The sequence below is a fragment of the Spermophilus citellus genome, assembly GCF_964194105.1.
Source record: "Spermophilus citellus genome assembly, chromosome: 4".
Taxonomy (NCBI): domain Eukaryota; kingdom Metazoa; phylum Chordata; class Mammalia; order Rodentia; family Sciuridae; genus Spermophilus; species Spermophilus citellus.
Window position 1 is genome coordinate 156,230,621 of NC_138185.1, and position 22,308 is coordinate 156,252,928.

At 40.0% G+C, this 22,308-nt stretch overlaps 2 protein-coding genes across 3 annotated transcripts in view; one reads left to right on the forward strand and one right to left on the reverse strand.

The window, feature by feature from the left end:
- Positions 1-9,760: 9,760 nt before the first annotated feature.
- On the reverse strand, positions 9,761-22,260 carry SIX4 (SIX homeobox 4). Of its 2 annotated transcripts, none has more exons than XM_081288966.1 (3): positions 21,343-22,260; positions 17,895-18,580; positions 9,761-14,079 (listed from the first exon to the last, which is right to left on the reverse strand). In XM_081288966.1, exons 1-3 carry the CDS (start codon positions 22,203-22,205, stop codon positions 13,283-13,285), a joined length of 2,346 nt encoding a protein of 781 aa, XP_081145092.1. In that variant the 5' UTR covers positions 22,206-22,260; the 3' UTR covers positions 9,761-13,282. The 2 variants fall into 2 exon arrangements, with proteins under 2 accessions (XP_081145092.1, XP_081145093.1); XM_081288967.1 differs by having other exon boundaries at positions 9,762-14,079; positions 18,351-18,580; positions 21,343-22,255.
- The window catches only part of MNAT1 (MNAT1 component of CDK activating kinase), a 258,540-nt gene continuing 257,059 nt past the window's right edge, over positions 20,828-22,308 (forward strand). The window contains exon 1 of the mRNA XM_081288978.1: positions 20,828-21,045. Coding sequence (XP_081145104.1) covers positions 21,040-21,045 — 6 coding nt within the window. The 5' untranslated portion in view covers positions 20,828-21,039. The remainder of the gene's footprint in view (positions 21,046-22,308) is intronic.

The window sequence follows — 22,308 nt, forward strand, 5'->3', positions numbered from 1 at the left end:
TGGGTTCAATTCTCAGTAAGGCAAAAGAAAAAAGAGCAGTTTCAAGCTGCATTTTAAACTAGAAATTGTGTATGACCTCAAACCGTTTAAGGTGATGTAAGATGATGATAATTTTAAGATGATGTTTAAGCTGGGCACAATGGGACTCATCCATTATCCTGGTGACTTGGGAGGCTGAGGCAGGAGGCTCACAGTTGAAGGCCAGCCTCAGCAACATATGTCCTCAACAAATTAGTGAAACCCTGTCTCAAAAAAAAAAAAAAGAAAGAAAGAAAGAAAGAAAGAAAGAAAGAAAGAAAAGAAAAGAAGTTAAATAAAAATAAAGATGGTCCTGATTAGAATTGGAATATATAGACTTGTGGTAGAAAATTGGTATTTTGCCTCTCATTTTATGACCTAATCCTATTATTTAGAAGGGAAACCTCCCTGTTTTACTTTGAAAACAGTGGTAGACATCATTTGTGCCTCCTCTTCTTCCCCAACCTTTTTTTTTTTTTAACAAAGATCTTGCCATATTGCCCAGGCTGGCCTTGTACTGCTATGTTCAAGTGATCCTCCTATCTCAGCCTCCTGAGTAGCTGGGATTATGGCCTCCATACTGGTGACTATTGTTCCTTCTTACTTTTAGGAATAGAATTCTCCCACTTTTTAGTAAGGCATATGGCCACTCAGCTAGGGACTACATTTCTCTTGGAGTTAGGTGTGGATCTATGCCCAGGTCTGGGCCAGTAGAAAGTAGGGAGTGATATAAGGAATATCATGATTGTTTCTTGAAGAGGTGGTTCCTACTGAAGAAATGACAGGAATTGGAAATTAGAATTGAGGGGTGCCGAGACCAAGTGCCAGTTTGGGATCCTAGATGACCTGATGAGACAGAACTGTCAACCTAGACTACTCACCTCTGCTCTGTTACCTGACAGAAATAGACTTCTGTCTGCTTGAAATCACTGTAACCTGGGGCATCTATCATGGCAGGTAAGCCAGTATACTAATTGATATACTTCTGTAATGTGATATGATATGAAAGAACTACTAAGGACCAAGCTATCTGTTCTACTGGCCTAGCTAATGCCTGAAATGTCCTCATTAGAGAGTCTTCTCTCTGAATTAAGGTAGTCTTTCATGAAAGAGGTTCTGTTGGATACCAGTGTCTCAGATAATAACAGATATTGCCAGAATAAAAGGGCTAGTGTCCAGCTCAAATTGAGACATGCAGTCACATCACATTTCTGTACTGTAGACTTTCTCAGAGAATTTCATGTGCTTTCGTGCCTTGTGATCATTTGTAAGTGACATAAAATAAAATTTTAAAAAACCTTTAAAAAAGAATTTTCATATAATTGGTTAATAAATATATGAAAAAATGTCTAACATCTCTATCAATTTCAACTCGCTCCAGTCAGAATGGTAATTATCAAGAATACAAGTAATAATAAATGTTGTGAGGATGTGGGAGAAAAAGTACACTCATACATTGCTGTGGGACTGCAAATTGGTGCAACCACACTGGAAAGTACTATGGAGATTCCTCAGAGAACTTTGAATGGAACCACCATTTGACCCAGTTATCCCACTCGTAGGTTTATACCCAAAGGACTTGAAATTAGCATATTATAGTGAAGCAGCCACATCGATGTTTATAGCAGCTCAATTCACAATATCTAAGCTATGGAAGCAATCTAGGTGCCCTTCAACAGATGAATGGATAAAGAACATGTGGTCCATATTACTCAGCCATAAAGAAGAACGAAATTATGGCATTTGCCAGTAAATGGATGCAACTGGAGACTATCATGCTAAGTGAAATAAGCCAATCCTCACCCCTAAAAACAAAGCCAGACTGTTCTTTCTGATATACAGATGCTGACTTACAATAAGCACTGGAGGTTTGGGAGGTTCACCGGATTGGACAGGGTGAGTAGGGGGAAGGAAGGGTGAATGGGAATGGGATAAGGATAAGTGGGAGGAAAGGAGAGAGGATGGGAATGGGAAAGACAATAGAATGAATTGAACATAACTTTCCTATGTTCATATATGAATACAGGACCAGTGTAAATTCCACATCATGTACAACCACAAGAATGGAAGCTGTACTTCATGTATGTATGATATGTCAAAATATATTATACTGTCATGTATAACTAAAAAGATCAAATAAAAATTAAAGCATTTCCAAAATACAAATGGCCAAAATCCATTATAACTAAAAAGATCAAATAAAAATTAAAGCATTTCCAAAATACAAATGGCCAAAATCCATTATAACTAAAAAGATCAAATAAAAATTAAAGCATTTCCAAAATACAAATGGCCAAAATCCATTTTTGTGAAACATTTCAAAGGACTAATGTTCCTTGGAACACATTGTAGGAAGAGCTAATTAAAACTTTGGAGTCCAAGAATCTTAGATTTCAGATTCTAAGAATACTTATTAAGACTTCTCAAGGTGGGACTAAAGAATTAACATAGTTCCTGCTCCTACACATTTTCTCTAATAGACTTTGAAAGCCACTAATTTTGGCAGTACTCTGAAAATTGGAGCCAATTTGTAGTAGATTCAATGTTTTGGGGTGAGGGGTATGGAGGAGGAACAACAGTCTTGGTAATCTGAATTTATGCTAGGCAGATTAGGTCATTGGACTATGTCCAACAAATCTGATTATCCTATTTCCCTGTGTATTAGTCAGTTATTGCTGCTATAATGTTGCATACATAATATGCAACCACAAAAGTCTTAATGACTTTTATACTGAACTTTTTTTTCTTACTCCTGGATCTATGAGTCACCAGGAGTGGTTGTTTTAGCTGCTGGTTGGCTCAGGTGTCTTTCACCTCTCTCTCTCTCTCTCTTTCTCTCTTCTTTTTTTACAACCAACAGGTACCCAGGGCATGTTATTCTCATGGCAATAGTACCAGAGGAAGGAATATCCAAGACAATTAGTGAAACCATGTTGGTAAACTTAAAGCTTTTTGTTACATGTTATATCTGCTCACATTTCATTAGAAGTTGCACACCAAACCCAATATCAGTGAAACAGAGAAGTGTAAGTATCTCAAGGACAAGATACTGCAAAGTCAAAGGGCGTATGAGTGTGTATTTTATTGAAAGTTTTGAAAATATTTCTTCACCTAACCAAGAAATTTCACTTATAAGGATTAATCATAATGAAATAATTATGGGGATGAGGGTGTAGCTCAGTGGTATATCCTGCGCTTTGCATGTGTGATACTATGGGTTTGATCCCCAACACCAAAAAGTATGTGTGTGTGTGTGTGTGTGTGTGTGTGTGTGTGTGTGTATAAATTCTGGGTGTACCTAAAGATATATCTATAAAGATCATCTTGAAAGCATTTAATATATCTATAGCTATATAGATATATAGTTATATTTATATGTATAAATATGTATGCAGATTTATATATGCATGTAAACATAAGTGTGTATGGTGTATGTGTATATGTACATATGTATATACACATGTGTATGTATATGTGTGTGTGTGTGTGTGTATGGTTTTGGGGGTGACATTTCCCAGTTGTACAAAAATTGGAAAAAAATCAAAATTTATCAGTATATAATCTGTTGAATGGATTATAACCTATTTATACAATGAAATCATATGCAGCAAGTTAAAAGATTAATAAGTAGCAATTATTATGTACTTTGCTAAGTACTTTGCATGCATGAATTTATATGCTCCTCTCAAAAAAAAAAATCCACAGTAGGTACTACAATTTTTCCCAGTTTACAAGTGAGAAAGCAGAAAGAGAGAAGTAATCTGCTTAGGAAAGTCACTCAGCTTGTAAGTAGTAGTTTGTGATGATTCATTTTATGTGTCAACTTGACAGGGCTATAGAGTATCCAAATATTTAGTCAAACATTATTCTAGGTATTTCTGTAAGAGTTTTTGGATGAGATTAAGACTTAAAGTGGTAGGCCAGACTTGCCACAGTCTTGGCTGGGCACAGAATCACGAGCCACTACACAGCTTTGTAGATTCAAACAGCAATTCTTTATTCCCGAACTCACACCGGCCTCTACACACGCTCTGGGGCAATCCCGTTCTCCTCCGCCCAATTCACCTACTCCACGAGGCTTTTTTTCCAATATCCTTTCTGAATCTCCGGAGAACTCAACGGGAGCTCAGGCAGCAGGAACACCCTAATCCCAGCAGCAATAATCCTCAACCTCCAACTTCCCTAAAACCCATATTGTCTTAAACCGGGAATGCCCTAAACCCAAGGAGCGAGATACTTCCTCAAACCTGATCAACTCTAAACCCGGATCCGCCCTGGTCCTTGAGCAAGGTCACCTTACATGCAATGTCAACAGCGAAATTCTAAGGCAAGTCCATATAACATGGGGTACGCTGGCAAGGAAATTTTGATGCGTCATTCCTACTTGGCAATGGCCCTCAGCACAGACTCAGTGGCACATCATGATTCCTGCCACTTAGGATGCTGAGGCAGAAGGATTTCAAGTTTGAGGTCAGCCTGGGCAAATGATGAGACCATGTCTCAAAGTAAGAAATAAGGGGGGCCAGGGATGTAGCTCAGTGGTAAAGTGCCCCTGGGTTCAATACTAAGTATCAAAAAAGAAAAAGAAAAAACAAAAGAAAAAGACTTAAAGTGTTAAACTATTATTGCAATTTCTCCTACACAATAGGGACACCCTAATTCACTGAACTTAGTTCTTTGATGTTAAAGTCTAACCATCTTTGACTCCTCAATGCCAAGTTAAGCTCTTGACACATGTAGATTGGGTTTTGGTTTAAATTGAGTATACCAATGCAATCAGGCAGTGCTCTGGGAACTTTTCAAGTGTGTTGATGTTTCTAGAGGCTGGAAGCACAATTTTGCTCCTCTAGAACATAAGCATGGGTCCAAGTCAGAAGCTTGGTTTTATGTGTATGTATGAATACATTGGCATTGCCAAGATTTAGGATTTATCAGATTGGAGCTGAAATCTCCACTGAATGTGGCCAGATTCTTCACATCAGTGAAATTGGATGGGGAATGTATATGCGTTATTTTTATCTCTGGGGAGTATGCAGGTAAGGTCATATGATCATCAGGCATTTAAGGTAATATGATCAGATTTAGGATATTAAAGTTTTCACTTAACTATTTTCTTTTCTTTGTTAAAAAAATCACTTGATTTAAAAATATATCTGACAGTTTTCATGGAGAAACCTAACTAAGACTGAAAAGAGGTCTGTCAGTATAGATTAATTACAAATGTTGGATTACAGAAAAAAAAAACAAACAAAACTAAAAGGCACTTTTAATTTATAGGCCAAAGAATAATGTAGAAAAGGATTTTCTTGCATCCACATGATAAACAGAATGTATTTAGCATTCAATGGCTACTGTATTTGAGAGTGTTTCTAAGGGACTTAAATTTTTTTAAAAAATATTTATTTATTTTTTAGTTGTTGTTGCACACAATACCTCTATTTATATGTGGTGCTGAGGATTGAACCCAGGGCCCCGCACATGCTAGGCGAGTGCTCTACCACTGAGACACAACCCCAGCCCCCGGTACTTAAAGTTTTTCATAAATAGTTTTCCACCTTGAAGAAAGAAAGAAAGGGCTGGGATTGAAATTTGAGAAACAGCACTTCACTAATATAATATAATTAGAATGTAGATTTTCAGATGGTTACATCTCCATTTCATTTATTATATTTTCAGATTTATCATCATCATCATCATTTTGGTATCAGGAATTGAACCCAGGTCCTTTAACCACTGATCCACATCCCCAGCACCCTCCCCCTTTTTAATATTTGAGACAGGGTCTTGCTAAATTGCTTAGGGCCTTGCTAAGTTCCTGAGACTGGCTTCAAACTTGTGATCCTGCTGCCTCAGCCTTCCAAGCTGTTGGGATTACAGTAGGTATGTGCCACTATGCCTGTCTATTTTTTCAGATGCTTTAGATACCTGTTGAGTTCAAATGCAAATAATATAATATATCCACAGAGAGAATATTTTTAGAAAGAATATCTTTATATAAATATAGATTTTCTGTACATCAGTGCTATTTTAAAAAAAAATTAGCTATAGCTGGACACAATATCTTTATTTATTTCTATGCGGTGCTGAGGATCGGAACCTGGTGCCTCACACGTGCTAGACAGGCACTCTACCACTGAGCTACAGCCCCAGCTCCATCAGTGCTGTTTTGAAACATTGATCTAAAAGGGTTCAGTGAGTATGTTTTTGTTAATGTCCTATGTCTGTGTCAAACTTTAGCCTGCTTCTATCATCCAGAATTCAGCCTCAAACTTGGAAGTAAGTGGAAAAAAACTTAGAGCAGTAAGGAAAACAATCACCATAAAGATTATCCACTAATATTGGAAGAATTAAAGAACCACTCTAGGCTCTATCCCAAAATGTATTGATTTATTTTTGGTTTCTAAATGGCTATAAAGTCTGCAGATGTAACTCAGTGACAGAGTACTTGTCTAGCACAGGTAAGGTCCAGAGTCTGATCTCAAGCATGGTGGGGTGGGTGGAGAGTGTGATAAGACTTTAACCATATAGTTCCCTAATTCATCAGGAAAATGATTTAAAGGGACAAATGGGGATAGTGGTATTGCTCAGTGGTGAAATGTTTGCCTGGCATGCATGAGGTCTGATCCCAGGGTTTGGGTTTGATCCCAGATACTGAAAAAAGAAAAAAGAAAAAAAAAGATAAGTAAAGAATCACTATTCATTCAACAAATAATTTTTAAGTGCCTACTATGCTCTAAGAATAATACTAAATGCTGGGAAAACAAAGATGAAAACATAGAGAGGCAAACACATCCTTAGACTGGTATAATAAGTAACACTAAAGAAAGCTATAAATCCCTATCTAATCATACTGTTTTACTTATGAGGGGAAGACAAGGCTTCTTGGAAGAGGTGACACTGAGTGAGTCTTGGGGATTGGGTAGGTTATAAAAGATCTTGGTGGTAAAGTACTTGCCTGGCATGGACAAAGCCCTGGGTTAATCCTCAGTATGGCAAAAAAGGAAAGGAAAAGAGAGATTTCCCTCCCTCCCTCCCTCCCTTCCTTCCTTCCTTCCTTCCTTCCTTCCTTTCGTACTGGGGATTTAACCCAGGGGTGCTTTACCACTTAGCCACATCCCCAGCCCTTTTTATTTTGAGACAGGGTCTCACTAAGTTGCTGAGACTGGTTTCAAACCTGTGATCCTCCTTCCTCAATCTCCCAAGTTTCTGGGATTAGAGGCATGCATCACCTTGCCAGGAAAAATCTTGTCTCTTTGAGGAAGTTTCATGTGGCTAGAAATGTGACTAGACAGAGAGGCAGGGTCTGGATCTTGGGACTTGTTTTGGGTTGAGTGTTATTTCATAAGTAATGGAGTGTCATCGAAGGTTTTAAACTGGAAAATTAGTCCAGGATAAGTATTTAATTTTAAATGTTCCATCTAGGCCTTATTGTAATGTGACCAAAACAAGGAGCAGACAATGGGAGACCAGGTAGGAAACCTGCAATAATTCAGTCGAGCTATGATAATGGCTTAAATGATAGAGGTAAACCTAGAAATGGAGAGAAAGGAAGTGATTCAAGAGACTGTTAAACCACAGACTTGCCTAGACTTGTCATCTCATGGAGGAGAGGAGAAAGGGAGAGAAGACTCCATAGTGCATCCAGCTTTTTTGCTTGGCCAAACCAGGTGAATAATGCTGCTAAGATGAGGACCAGACAGTAGGTAATGGGTTTGGGGAGAAGGCAATGGCTTAATACTTCACAGATAGAGCCTGAGGAGATGAGAACATTCTGAAAGTATCCACTGGGGAGCTTGATCTACCAGCTGGAGTTCAGGGACAGATTCAGGCTGAGACAGTCACCCTCAGCAGCTTCAAAAAACAGCAAGAGGCAGAGTAGATCTAAAGCTGGGAGATCATAAAATTCTGGAAACATTTGGGGGGCTGGGGATGTGGCTCAAGCGGTAGCGCGCTGGCCTGGCATGCGTGCGGCCCGGGTTCGGTCCTCAGCACCACATACCAACAAAGATGTTGTGTCCACCGAGAACTAAAAAATAAATAGTAAATGGAAACATTTGGGAGCAAACTGCCCTAGGTGCTGTTCAAGAGCTCCTGAAGTACTGAAGCATTTCCTGTCAGACAGCTCATCTTAGGGCAATACGGTAAGTCCATTCTCCAAAGAGGCCCCCCTGTCTCTCTTTGTGTGTATGTATCCCCTGTCCCCTGCGGTGCTAGAGATCAAATCCAGGGCTCTACCACTGAGTTACATCCCTGTCATGATGACATTTTAAAGGGTAAATCATTATATTACTCTTTGCTTAAAAGCCACTGGTAGATTCTCAAGACTCATATCCAAACTATTTGGCACAGACCCATAAAGCTTTACTTGTAACTAGGCCCTGTCTACCTTTCTGACTACGTCTCCTATCACAGGACCCCTAGTTAACACAGCAATCCAGACAGTCTGCTTGTCCCTCAGGGCCTTTGCACTTGCTTTTCCATGTCTGAAATGCTCTTTTGTGGGTCTTGCTGGCTGGCATCCCTCTCATCATTCAAACATCTCTGCTGAAATGTTCTACCATTCCCTATTCTCAACTCCATATACTCTTTACTATTGACTTTATAGCACTGACCATTATCTGAATGCATCTTGTTTATTTACTGTCTCTTGTACTGGAAATGGTGATGTGCAAAGGTAAATTTCCACATTAAATATTCCTTCTGGAAAACTGGAAAAATGGAATGGAACTGCATAGCTGAAGGCATTGAATTCCCATTGGCAAGTTTAATTTGCTAGTTTCTTAAGAGCCACAAAAGTTTTAAACGGGGCAGCTACTTTGTCAAATGTTTAAAAATATTTGAGTAAAATGTTATAAAATGTAACAATTCCATGATTCTGACCCTGTACTCATTTACCAAGACACTATTTCATTTAACTGGCTTAACTACTGGACACAAAGTTGCTAGATAAATGAGCAGAATAACAAAAATATAAAAATGACTGACATAATTATCTGAAATCAATCTTATGTTTTAACTAGTTTTGTAATAGACTTGTACAGTTGTACTGACATAATTATCTGAAACTTGTACTGACATAATTATCTGAAATCAATCTTATGTTTTAACTAGTTTTGTAATAGACTTGTACAATCTACTTTTAATCTCCCCTTTTTCAGTGAAGGGCATTGTAGGTCAGATGTCACAGAATTTTAAAATTAGGACCAAACTCTACCAAGGCCTAGGTCTTCTACATTCAGCAGCAATGCAGTTCTGCCCGTAACTTTCAAACTGGTGTAACCAGACTTGGGCTATTGGTCGTGCCCTAGGGATGGGTAATGTATTGATTTGGGAACAGACTTTCAATTTATCCCCATACAGAATACCTACTATATGCCAGCTACCACACTGAGCTCTTGGGACAGAAAAATGAGTAAGGCACATTTCTCCCTTCTAAGGCTAAAATGTAATAGTTTAGCTCTGAGTGTGTGGTACAGTTAAGTGAATTGCATAATTCTGTACAAAGATCAGATATTATTTTCCAAAATGTCTCCAACTGGTCTCATAAGTATTTGCCAGTCTTTGAAATGCTTATGCGTGTGTTTTCGTACTCTTCTCTGCTTTTTCAGTGACAAAGCCAATATTACTTCCCATTTCTTGCCTAGTAAGATGGGTTACTCACATTTAAAAACACCATGTTCTTCAAATAACTTTTTTTTTTTCAGCACAGGATATGTATAAATATAAAGTTTATTTAGCATAGTGTTTAGAAAAATAAGTTCACATCATTTCAGAAAACAAATAAAACACTTAATTGTCCAGGCATAAACCCCCATTACAGTACAACATACATACTTTAGATCTCTTTGGTTGGGTAATTAAGCACAGAAATGTTCTGGGACATGCTCTGTGTGCCATCACCTAACAGTGCAGTAAAGACTCTGTTCCCCCACCCCATGATATACATTCTGTATAGAGTTTCTTTGTGTAAGGCACAGTAAAACCATTTTGAGTACATAACTGATTGCCTCTGAACATATAGTACATGCAACAAAAGAATAAAAAATTTTGAGAACCCTGAAAGCCAAAAGAATCACATGCTATATAATTTTGACTAATAAAATGTATGGTGGTAATATTTAATTAACTTGAAATGTATCAGTTAGATACAAAATAACTGTTAGACCCTATCATCTAAGAAGTAGGATGACTTTGAAACATCTTTTGTAAAATATATTTCTTTTCCCTACAGTTTTCCTGAATTATTTTTATATGAGATGATCTGTTAACACATTTTAAAGAATGTTAAGTACTGGTGGCTATGTAAGAAAGCACACTCTCTAGGATGTAGCAGGGCAGGTTGCTGCTACACATGCCCAATTATCCAACTTTTAACATGCAAGATACAAGGGCACATACAGGGAGATTTAAGGTCAGTGTGCAATTTAACTATTTTTTTTTTAATCTATGGCTAAAACATCTACCTGCCTTTCACAACATAAGAAAGGCACTAGAGTGTGTGTTTAATTCAGAGTCTTTACTATAATTATACATGAGATATAATGCAGTATAACCCAGGTGCTCTTGCTTAAGAAACAAATACACCTTCTATTTAAACAACAGACTGTCCTTTACTAGATATGACTAAGAGCAAAATGCCAAATTCTGGCTGATAGAGTGCATAGATAGGCTCACACCAAAAATCCCAAAAGCCAGCAGCAGGGGTTGGGATTTGAAGGGTTATTTGCCCCATTCCAATTCTTCTTCAGGGCCACTAGAGGGTCATCTGTAGCATCTTCAAGCATTGGTTTATGTAAGGATATTTTGCCACATGAACTCCAAGGGTTCTGAGTCTGGCCCTTGATATTGCAAAAAATAAAAATAAAAAAACAAAAAATTTGCAATTCTGTGCAAGGAGATCATGGGGTTTATCTTATTCCATTCACATATACATGGGCTACATGCCAACTGGCCCTTACTTTACTGAAAGAATAGAAAAGAACAATAAGTTCTTTACAATGTGCATTGATTTTTAACCTGGTATATTGTGTAGCTACCTAGAATAATTATAGGGTTATTATTATATCATGTTGAAAATATAAAGGGGTTTCCTAGGTAAGTCTTAAGTTTTGTGCTATCTTTTTCATAAGGGGAGAAGAACTCTAAATAAAAGGCTTATATTTTTGGAAGACATATAAAATTTTTCCAGTTACATATGTGCCATATATAACTTTTAAAACCTGCTTATCTCCCTTATTGGATGAGTAGTTTTAAATAATTAACAAACTCTTGATAGTTGCAGTAATCAAATGGAAAACATCATTTTTATGTACACTACAGTACAGAGCCATGTAATTAATCTTGATAACACAGAACCAAAGAAAAAGAAAGCTGTATAAGTAGTGGTAGAATGGAAGAGAGCTCTAAAACACCTGACTTTGTAAAAACCAAGGCAAAAAACATAGTTTCAGCAGCTTAGGAATAGTCACCAATTTCATAAAAAAAAAAAAGAAAGATGTAGTAAGTTCTTTATCAAAATGAAGGGAGAAGAATTCTTCATAGGTGTTTTCATCTATGCCTGTGATTTACATTTGCAATAATAGCAAAAGTTAAGTACTCTATGGCCCTTATTCAATATGCTCTGCTGATGGGCATGCAGAGCTCTAGAGAGGACGCTTTGTCCACATCTTAAAGTAAACAAGATGTAACATTTTTATGTTTAACAACTTTAAGTCCTCACTGAAGAGACCATTTTTCACTTTTCTGGCTTTTTAGAGGCCAGAGGTAACTTTATTCACTATATAAATGAATTGCATTATTACATCTTGCATTCAGAGTCCTGATAAACATTATCAAGCAAACTTAAAGAAACCCCCAAAATTTACTTTTACAAAAGACTTGTTAATATAGTGCAAACAGTCATGTGTTATAGTGTAAGAACTGATTCAAAACACTAAGAATGAAGTTTCGATGGGATAGAATTTTGCTCAATAGGAAAAAAAAATACATATTTTTTTCTTTAAAATTTTTGTTTTCCTGGCTGCATAATTGATTTTACATGGTCTTCTACAGTTTATTTTCACTGTAATGAAAATCATCAATAATAATTGATCCATTTGCATGATAATCATAACACATATTATTTAGTGAAACTTAAGTTCTCCAGACTTAAAGCAATTGGGATGAAATTGACCCTGTTAGATAGTAGAAAAGAATCATCAGTGCTTTTGTTGACACTTCTGTACCTCACTACTAATAAAAAGGCCACAAGGTAAAAAGGCACATAGAATTCTATATAAAACATATTTAAATGAATTGTGTTGCTAAATAAAGAACAAAGGTATGAAAAAAAGTACCAAAATTCCAATATTGGGAGTTAGAGTTCCTGTTTCAGTGTTATTAATATTGACCTTAATAGACTCCTGATAAAAATCATTGTTTTTAAAATTCTACAAAAAAGTAAAACTTTGTTGGAAACAATGATGTTCACTTCCTGTTCAAACAATAAAAATAAATTAAACAGTAAGAAAACATTTTTCTTTTCAGTTTATAACGCCTGAAGTATAAGAGAAACATACACAGTATAAATAAAATTCACCGTACTTACTCAAATCCTACTTACAGAACTGATATATTTACATTCATACTGAAGTGTTTCAGAGTTTTTGTGGAGGTTCAAACTTCCTCAGCCACAATGAACTGTTAGCAATAATATTTGGAAATGTGTAGAGACTTAACCAAGACTTCCTCAAAAACGCTGAAAGAGAAATGTGTGTATGCACATACATATATATATGTATAATGTTTTAAGCTATTTAACCTTAAAAAAAACACTCTTAAAATAGTTTGCAGTACCATTTGTTTCTTAACCTTATCAATGCCCATGGAGTAAAAGTAAACAAAAACAATTGCATTGTTTCTAACAGTCTTTAGCTATACTTAATTCTGTTAGGTGTATGCATTTTTAATTTAAAAAACTATAAAGTTCTATTTTGACCTTAGAATGATATTGCCAACTAAATGATATACTCTGACTTGATACGTTTCATCTTGTTCCTTTGTCTCCATCTATTTAAAAGAGAACATTTTGTGTGAACAAAAAAGCTGCAGTAATAAAGTTCTACGATTGTATTTTTAACTGATCTTCATGCAGATCAATCCAAAGTTTCTTGAATGCATTTACTTGCAAAAGTAGATATTTTCCTTTCAATGGGAAAATGTTTTGATTTAGGGCTTCATGAAAAGATTTGCTGCTGATGCCAAAAAAAGGGTTTGGGGATAAAGTTTATAAGTCTTGCATATCTTCATCCAACTGGACAGTTTGGAGCTTGGCAAGCTCTTTTTTGTCTGTTTCCAGGTCTTCACAGACAGTTTCAACCATGCTATCTAGGACATACTTGGATTTGGAGTCCAGCATCATTAAGCTGCTTGTTGCTTTACTCTCAGAATTTTGTAAGAAATTCTCTTTTATGTTAGCTACTGATTGCAGAACCAAACGATGTTCTCTGACAAAATCCTGGTGTACTGCTGGGGAGGCATGACCCACCTGGTCTTCAGCAGCAGGAACTATTTCTCCAAGGGCAGCCTGAGTCATAGGGACTGACAATAGGTCTTGGCCAGTAATAAGGGAACAGTTCTGAAGAGTTGCATAGTTAGTGTTGCTGACAGATGTCACAGTAGATTTGTTTGCCACAGGTGCAGACATTGGCTGGCTATCAGCAATGTCAGGGTTTAGCTCTGTGGGATTTAGTAGTGTAGGGGGAGTCAGGGAAAAATTGTGAGCTGGGGATACATTAACTAATGAGGAGGCCAGTGAATGGAGGCTACTCCCCGAGATATTTTCAGAAGACAGGTTTGCATTTACTTGTGCATTCTGATTGACAGGCATCAACTGACTGAATACCAGGCTCCTTTCCAAATTTTCCTGTTTCACAGATCCTACAGTCTGGCCTGAATTAGGAACAGTGTATACCACTGCACTGGGAGCAATAGAGCTCAAGAAAACCTTTCCTTGCTGGACTGTGGCAGACTCACTTGTAAATGTGCCCCCATCCGAAGTGCTTGAGTTTACTGAAATATTACCTAGGAAAAAATAAAGTAATGATTAGCATTGATGGAAGTGACAGGGAAAGAGAAAAAAATCACTTCTTTACCCATGTGATTTTTTTCTTCAGGAATAGTTGTCTAGCAAAGTGAAACTTCTATGTAATAATGCAGCCCAATCATGGTTCAGAATCACCTTCATTCAGCACTTGAAACTATAGCTTTATGCTAAGTTAAAAAAACTATATATCTATGTATATATGTCAAAATATTATATATATATAATATATATATATATATATATATATATATCAAGTTGGTTCATTATTATCAACTGATATCTGTTAATTAGTTGATAATTATTGCTAGCACCGTCAGTACAACTAGAAAGCATAAATGCAAAATAAAATGCCTTTGCTTTGGACTGCTCAATAACTGACATAAAATGGAAATGTAGAAAATACCACATAAAATGAGTTTCCCTGAGGCTTACAAGTCAACCACATAAACCTGTACAGACAAGTTGCAGACTTTCACCAAACTAGCCATAAAGTAATGTGAAGTCAACAAAACACTCAAAAGGATTTTTTCTTCTGTTGTTGGGCCAGCTCTCAATTTTCAGTGTTGTAGTGATAGGAAAAATTAATGATTACACTGAAATCTGCTTTTAAAAATACATATTAACATAAAGGATCAGAACTAATGTGTCTCTAAAAGGTTTGTATCTTTTGAGACTGTCACTATAATGGTCTGTAAAGAAAAAGAAATGTAAGTGGAAAAGTTAGAAGATGTTCAAATCAGATAACTCAGGCAGTGTAGATGAACTGGATACCCCACCTTCATCAAATATATATATATATATATATATATCTCCACCAAGCCCCCCCCCGCCCCCCAGTCTTTACACGGGAAAAGAGAAATGATGGTAATCAGATGATTTAGGTCCCTAGATACTGCTATTGAAGGAGAGATGCATTTGGGGCAAGAGATGCATTTGTGACAGAATTCAGATGTGCTATTTGTTTACCCTGCCTCTGAATAAGATGTCAGCTCTTCAGTATTTGTGAAAATGGTCTAATGTTAAATTAGGGAATTCCCCTGAATTATTTCTCTTCTTGAATTATTAGAATAATTGTGAATTATTACAGAGGCTCTTTATATGTGTTCCAAACATTTTTAAGCACCCTAATGCCAAGAAATGTCTTTAAATGAGAGAGAGAGAGAGAGAGAGAGAGGGAGGTGCAGACACAGATAGTGTATTTGAAGTCCTATGTAACTGCTACAAAATTTCATCACAGAAATACTGATGTTAAGAAAATCATTTCTGGCTGGGGCTGTAGTTCAGTGGCAGAGTGCTTGCCTAGCACCACATAAAGAGAAACAAATAAAATAAAGGCATTCCATCTACAACTATAAAAAATTGGAGAAAAAGAAAAAGAAGAAAGAAAAAGAAAAAGAAGAAAGAAAAAAAAAACATTTCTAGGTATATTTGGGCTATTTCCTAACATGAATGTTTGTTTAGGCTCTACAAATGAGAAAAAAAGTGCTTTTATATGAAAACATTTGGCTTCAACGTATGCTCTAAAATTCTTGTAGGTTGCAAAAACCATCTGAAAGAGATGTTTACTTTGTGTATGCGTGCTTGTGAAATTATTTACCAGTGTATATGTGCAAAAACAATTTTTTTAATAGAGACAACATAACACATGAAACATTTTCCCAATGGCTATTGAATACAAGTAAAATAATACTTCTGTAAGTATAAAAACTATACTATATACAAAAAAAAAGGGGAAAGGCAGATATAATCTAAAAATGATTTTTAAGTACAACTGCAACTGAGTTTATTAAACATTAATTTTAAAATTATTAAAACTCCAAAGTACAAAGTAAATCTTTGTAATGATGGTAAGAAAAGAAACCCCTTATTTTTTTTCAGATTTTTAATAAATAAAAGATACAGATAATCTACTTTCTCATTTAAACCCTAATAATAGAAAGGTTAAGTTTACCTTATCTAGACATTTGAAACAAGGCTCTATGTGTTTTTGAGAAGTCATATCCCCAAAACGCTTTCTTAAGAACTGTAATACACACTACTATAAAGGAATTTGCTCATTGGACTCTTCTAGTTAATTAAACTCATACCCTCAATTCACAGACAGTTTAAGGATTGACAGCCCTGTCTTTCAGCTATTGTAACTGAAAATGCTACTCTTATTCTATTTTTTTAAATTCTTATTTTTTATTATAAAACAGCAAAATGCATTACAATTCTTATTACATATGTAGGGCACAATTTTTAATAATCTTTGGTTGTATACACTTTTATTCTTATTAAATGTCCCACTTAAAAAAATAATAACTATGGAACATTTAAAAAGTTAGATATTAGTTCATAATAATTTTCTATGGTAGCACTTTTCTAGACTATAACTAACAAACATTTTAAACTTTTCTTTTCTTCCAATATACATACTCACTTTTTGTTAAAAGTTTTTGTTTTTAAATGTTACCTATTTTTGGAAATTTGCCTAAAGAGGGAAAAGGGGTTAGAGCCACATTATTGTAAAACTAAACACTTTGAATTTTTCTGTGGCTTTCATATTTTGGCCCTAGCTGCAACAATGAACACTGAACAGTATGCTGCAGGGCTGTCATGTCTGACTAACATTTTGCTTAAAGAGAAACAAAGAAATTTACAATCATTTTCCCATTAGTGCTTCCAATAAGCTGAAGTAGATCATAGCTGTGGAAACAACAGGACTGTTCATAAATTGACTAATTTCTTTCTTTTTTTAAAAAGTTAGATATGGTCCTTTTTTTTTCCCCTTCACTTTTTATTTTTTAATTTTTATGTGGTGCTGAAATTGAACCCAGGGCCCCAAGCATGCAAGGCAAGTGCTCTACCACTGAGCCATGACCCCAGCCCTATTTTTTTTTTCTTTTTGGTAAAATCATAGAAAGCTGAAAAGTTGACTTTGAAGGCCAGCAATTAATTAAAAATTTGTACTTTCAGATTTGCTTATAAAAAGGGAAACATGCATCAACATCTTCCACTCTTGAATTCAAGGGACCATGTAACCTCCATGGTCAAATTCTAACTATTCTTATTTCTCTACAATGACAAACGATCCAGACTTGGTTAAAGTCAGTGAAAAACTGGCATATTAGCTTAGGCTTTCTCAAATTTGAGATCAGTGATTTCTCTAGCAGATTACTAGTATTAAAGTCACAAATATATATCAATAAGACTTATAGTTGTTTTCATAAATAAACTTGCACATTTAGGGGTGAGTATATATCCTGAGTAACAGAAATCCAATCACATATTCTTCTGATTTTAAGTCATTTTAAGTTGTAGTCTTAATTATAGGGGGAATGTGATTCAAACAAAATTGATATAGTCTTTTTTGCTTGTTCATTTAAAACAATTTTGTTGAATAGTGCTTAGGTAAAGCATATATATGCTTATCAACTGCTCAACTCATTTTTACATTCTTAGCAGTTTTATTCATTTTTAATTTAAAAAATGTCAAGTAATGGATACCACTACTTATTTTGTAAGCACTGATTGACATATTTTTGTAACTAGAATTGATAAGACTTATGAATTATATTTTCCATTCAGTTTTTGGAAAATAAAATCTTATCCCACAATGCAAGGAAATCAAGCAAGCTGTGTGTATTACATGGGTGTTGTGAAGGAAAATTATATCAGGTTGTTCTGCAGCTGTGGAGTTAATGAGGTACCTGAATAGTAACACCAATCTATAGCTCTCACTAAATATGCCATTTTCAGCAGCAGCCCAACACATTTGCTGGTGCATTATGGTACCAAATGAGGTTTTTACCTTGTGAAGCTGCCACTGAGACAGGAGGCAGCTGCAGTGGAGAGAATCCAATGCTCCCATTAAGGAAGTGGCCGTTTGCTCCGGAATTAGGGATCTGGACAATGCCATATTGGTTAATTTGCACTGGTGTAGTAAAAGTCACTACGGAGCTTCCCTCCTGGGAAGCCACTGTTTGAATGCCTTCTCTTTTCACCTCAGTGCTGGGTATCAGCCCTGGGAATGACACGGGGGCACTGGGGCTATAGGAGTTGGTGGCTGCTGAGTTAGCAGCAGAACTCTGGAGGACTTTAAATTCCTTCACATCCTGGGAGGTAGATCCCAGTATGTCAGTCATGGCTACACCATTGCTCAAAATGTTTGAAGACAGTTTTGGTGGGTTCAATGACACTGTCTGTGTATTTCCCACATTTAATCCATTAAGGATAACTCCATTGGGTCCCTGAATAAAAGAATTACCATTAAGGAAGACAGGTGAAGTACTTGCAGGTACCAAGCTTCCATTCAACAAAACTCCAGAAGAGCTTAGTATCTTAGTATTTCCAATTTGTTGCATATATACTGGCTCCATGTGACTGGAAAGGCTGAGGTTGGTGACACCATCTGATGAACCTGAGAGTGGGTGAGGAGACAAATCTTCATGTCCCTTGCTGGATTCATCTTCAGTGCTGGGATTTCCATCTGATTCACTGTACAGAAGGAAGAGAAAATCAAGACATTCAGAAGGTCAGGGGGATGACATTCTACATGGTGCCATTTGTTTAGAAAATAACTTCTAAACCCATTAAGGGCAGTATTTAAGGAAAGCACAGCAGGATATCTACTAGTCCTGTTAAAATTATGAGACCTTTCAGCAGTTTCTGACCAGGGAATCAGGAAAGATAAATTCTCAGATCCTAATCATTTTTAATATATTTTAAGGGAAAGGCCAGAGACCTGGAAGAATTTACAGAATAGTTATGAATTTTTGTTTTTTATAGCACTGATATGCTATTCCTCACTGGGAAATATGCTGCTACTTATATCACAGGAAATCTCATTAAATGAAGTGATCAGTTTTTCCTGTTTAGAAACGCTTCCCCTCCCCTCTATTCAGATTAGTGTTAGAGGTAGGTGAAACTGCCAAAGGAGCAGAAGGTGTGAAGTGTTCAGCTTTATTCACCATTAGTTAACAAGAGACCATTTTCTCACCTGCTCCCAAACTTCTACTCCACCAGACAACTCTCTCATTCAACAAAGAGGCTGTCCTTGTTGTAGGAAAGACACTTTCAACCCAAGAACAGTTATGTGCAGTCGCCTTTGAATCCAAAGGAAGCCATAGGGACCTATTTAACAAACACCATCCAGTGCCCTGGTGAGGTGGGAGGCAAAGGGTGTGGGTCATTCAGCGGCCTGGTAACTATCAGTCCCCTTCCCAGAGTCCTCAATCCTGTTCCAGGCATGACTGTAATCTTTTGCTCCCAGACTTGGGGGAGATACCAAATTGGGGCTGGAGATTGGTGGTGGACTTTTCCCCCCATTTGGCTAGAGAGGCTGGGTAAATGAAGCAGGACAGAGGCAGTTTGGAAGCGCGGTGTGGGACTTGGCCCAGTAGATGATCTGACATCCCAGTAGTGGCCCGCGGTTCGCTTTCATGCTGAGGGGAGGGGATTACCCAGGCTTTGGGCTGCGGGGCCAGGAGCGCGGAAAGCCCTTTGATTTACAAGCTGAGGCTGAGCCGCCATCGCCGTCTGCGAGGGTGACTCACGGGGGTGCGGGTGGGTGGTAGATCCGGAGAGGGGCCTAAACCAAGCAACTAGGGGAGTGGGGCGTGGAGTTTGGGGGGAGAGGGGTGAAGTTGGTAGACTGGCTTGGGGGTAGAGGGAGACTCGGGGAACGCGCCCAGTTTAGGAAGGGAGGCTGCAAGGCAGCTGGCCTGCGCACTGTGCCCGCTCACCACCCTTTGATCCCCTGCCTAGCAGATTCTGCTGGTGCCTGGGCGCGGGGATCCGCGGCCTCTAGCGGGCAGGTGGCGTGGCCTAACCAACTGGCTTTTTCTGGGTCCCTCCGCAAGTTTGCGGAAGGGTGCTCTATAGTCTCGGTGCGCGTTTTGTTTTGGTTACCGCGAGGCCGGGCTAGGACACGGAGCCTCTCTCTCTGCCTTGGGCGAGGCACTCGGCAGCCGTCGGGCCCCCACCGGGTTCTACGGGCAGGAGCTATAAGGGCGGGCCGCGGCGGGCTCTGGAATGCGCCAGGTGATCACCTTCACCTGGCCCAGACGGGCTGGCTTCCCGACTCCCAGATTCCTTCCCTGAGCATAACCTTCGAGCAGAGTTTGGATTCTTTCTCTCCAATCCCCGGAGGGCTGGAGATGCTATCTCTTTAGACGACCTTTTCCTTACTTTACCTCATCCAACAATATATACATACATGCGCGCGCGTACACACACACACACACACACACACACACACACACACCCCAAGTGTATAACTCCCGGAGGACACACAAAAGAGGTGGAAAACCCGGTATTTCTTTTGGAGAGGGGAAAAAACCTGTCAGTCAAAAAGTTAAAGCCCAACGGGGTGGGAGCTCAAGGATGGGCTGAATTGACAGCGCCCCTACTTCTTTCCCGCTGTCCGCCTATGCCAGCCAGTCCCCCACCTCCCAACTACAGTACCAGTAGAGAGCCACGCAGTTAGGGGGCCCAGAAAGGGGCCCAGCAGCCCTGCAATCCCTACCGCGCTGAAACCCGATCCGAAGTTGTTCAGAATCAGGTTTCAAAACACGGCACAGCCGAGCCGCCCCGGCACCCCACGTTGCGGCGGTCTCGAAAGGAACCACAACCGGCAGGGTGAATGATTAACTCTGTCACGTTAAAACCTCGACGTCCTCAGACCCCTTCTGGGTCGCCAGCCCCCACTAATGTTCTCTTCCCCTCAGGGCTTCCCAGCTGACCTCCAAGGACGACCCGGGGGCCGCCGAGCCCCGGGGATACTGAGTGTGCGCACGACAGGCCGGGTGTGACCCAGCGGAGGTGCGGACCCGGCCGGCGCTCGGTTGCCTTCGCGGGCCTCAAGCGGCTGCGAGAGTTGCCCTGCCAGCGTCCGCACGCCCCTCCTTCGCCCGGCCAGAACCCAAGGAGAGAGTGGCAACTTCAAAGCCAGCGGAATGGGGGTGGGAAGCCGGGCAGCGGTGACCAGCCGAGGTGGGGGCGGGGACTGAGACCTAGGCAGGCGACGAGAAACTTCTGGGGGCAGGAGGGGGAGGGTGAGGAGGGAGGTTCCCTCCGCCCCTTACTACAGCCGCCCCCTGCTCCGGGTCTGGGAGCGAGGTGGGGGGCGGGGAGAGGTGGGCAGCCGGACCCGGCTGGTGGGGAAGGTAAGCGCCATGTTTGCGAGCACTTGGAGGAAAAGAAAGCCGGGAAGGGGGTGGGGGAGAGGAAGGGGGAGGAGGAGGAAAGTTGGCGCTCACCTTTTGGACTGGGTCTCCGAGGGGTTCCGGTCGCGCTGCCGGCGGTTCTTGAACCAGTTGCTGACCTGGGTGAGGGAGAGGCCGGTGATCTTGGCCAGGTGCCGCTTCTCGGCGGGCGAAGGGTAGCGATTCTGCTTGTAGAGCTCCTTGAGCGCGTTGCGCGACTTCTCCTTGAAACAATACACCGTCTCCTCGCCGTCCCAGATGGTGCGGGGCAGGGGGAATTTCCTGCGTAGCCGGTACTTGTCCACCGCGCCCAGCGGCCGGCCGCGGGCTCGTTCGGCCTCGGTGTAGCGCGCCTTGTACCAGAGCTGCTGCAGCAGCGGGTGGTTGGCCGATTCGAAGCTGTGGCTCTCGAGGATGCTGTAGAGCTCAGGGTAGATGCCCTGGTGGAAGGCCACGAGCGCCCGCGCCTTCAGCAGGCTCTCGTTGCCACGTAGCAGGTCGCTCTGGGGCAGAGACCACAGGAACCGGGCCAGGCGGTCCAGGTTGCCCCCCTGCTGCAGCGCCTCGCACACGCAGGCGACATGGTCCGGCGAGAAGGCCAGCGGGGTCTGTGCGGTGGTGCTGGCGGCGGCGTGGTGGTGCCTGCCCAGAAGTTCCGAGTGGAGTTGTACCTGATCCGCCGCCGCTCCGGCCGCCGCCGCCACTGCCCCTTCCTCTCCACTCACCCTGGCGGCGGCGGCCGCGGCGTCCCCCGGCTCCAGGGGGAAAGGGACTGGAGCCGGGGGGCTCAGCCCCGCCACCGCGCCCCCCGCCACTTCTCGGTGCGCCTCCTGCCCTTCCGAGGCGCTTTCCATCCCATTCTCCTGCTTGATGTCCGCCGCACTTGCAATCTGCCCGGTGGGGGAGGAAGAGGACATTTTTTGTTGTTTATTTTCCTCCCTCCCTCACTCCCTCGCACTCTTTTCCTCTTTCTTTTCCCCTCTCTTACTCCTCCTCCTTCGTCTCCCTCCCCCTCCCCCC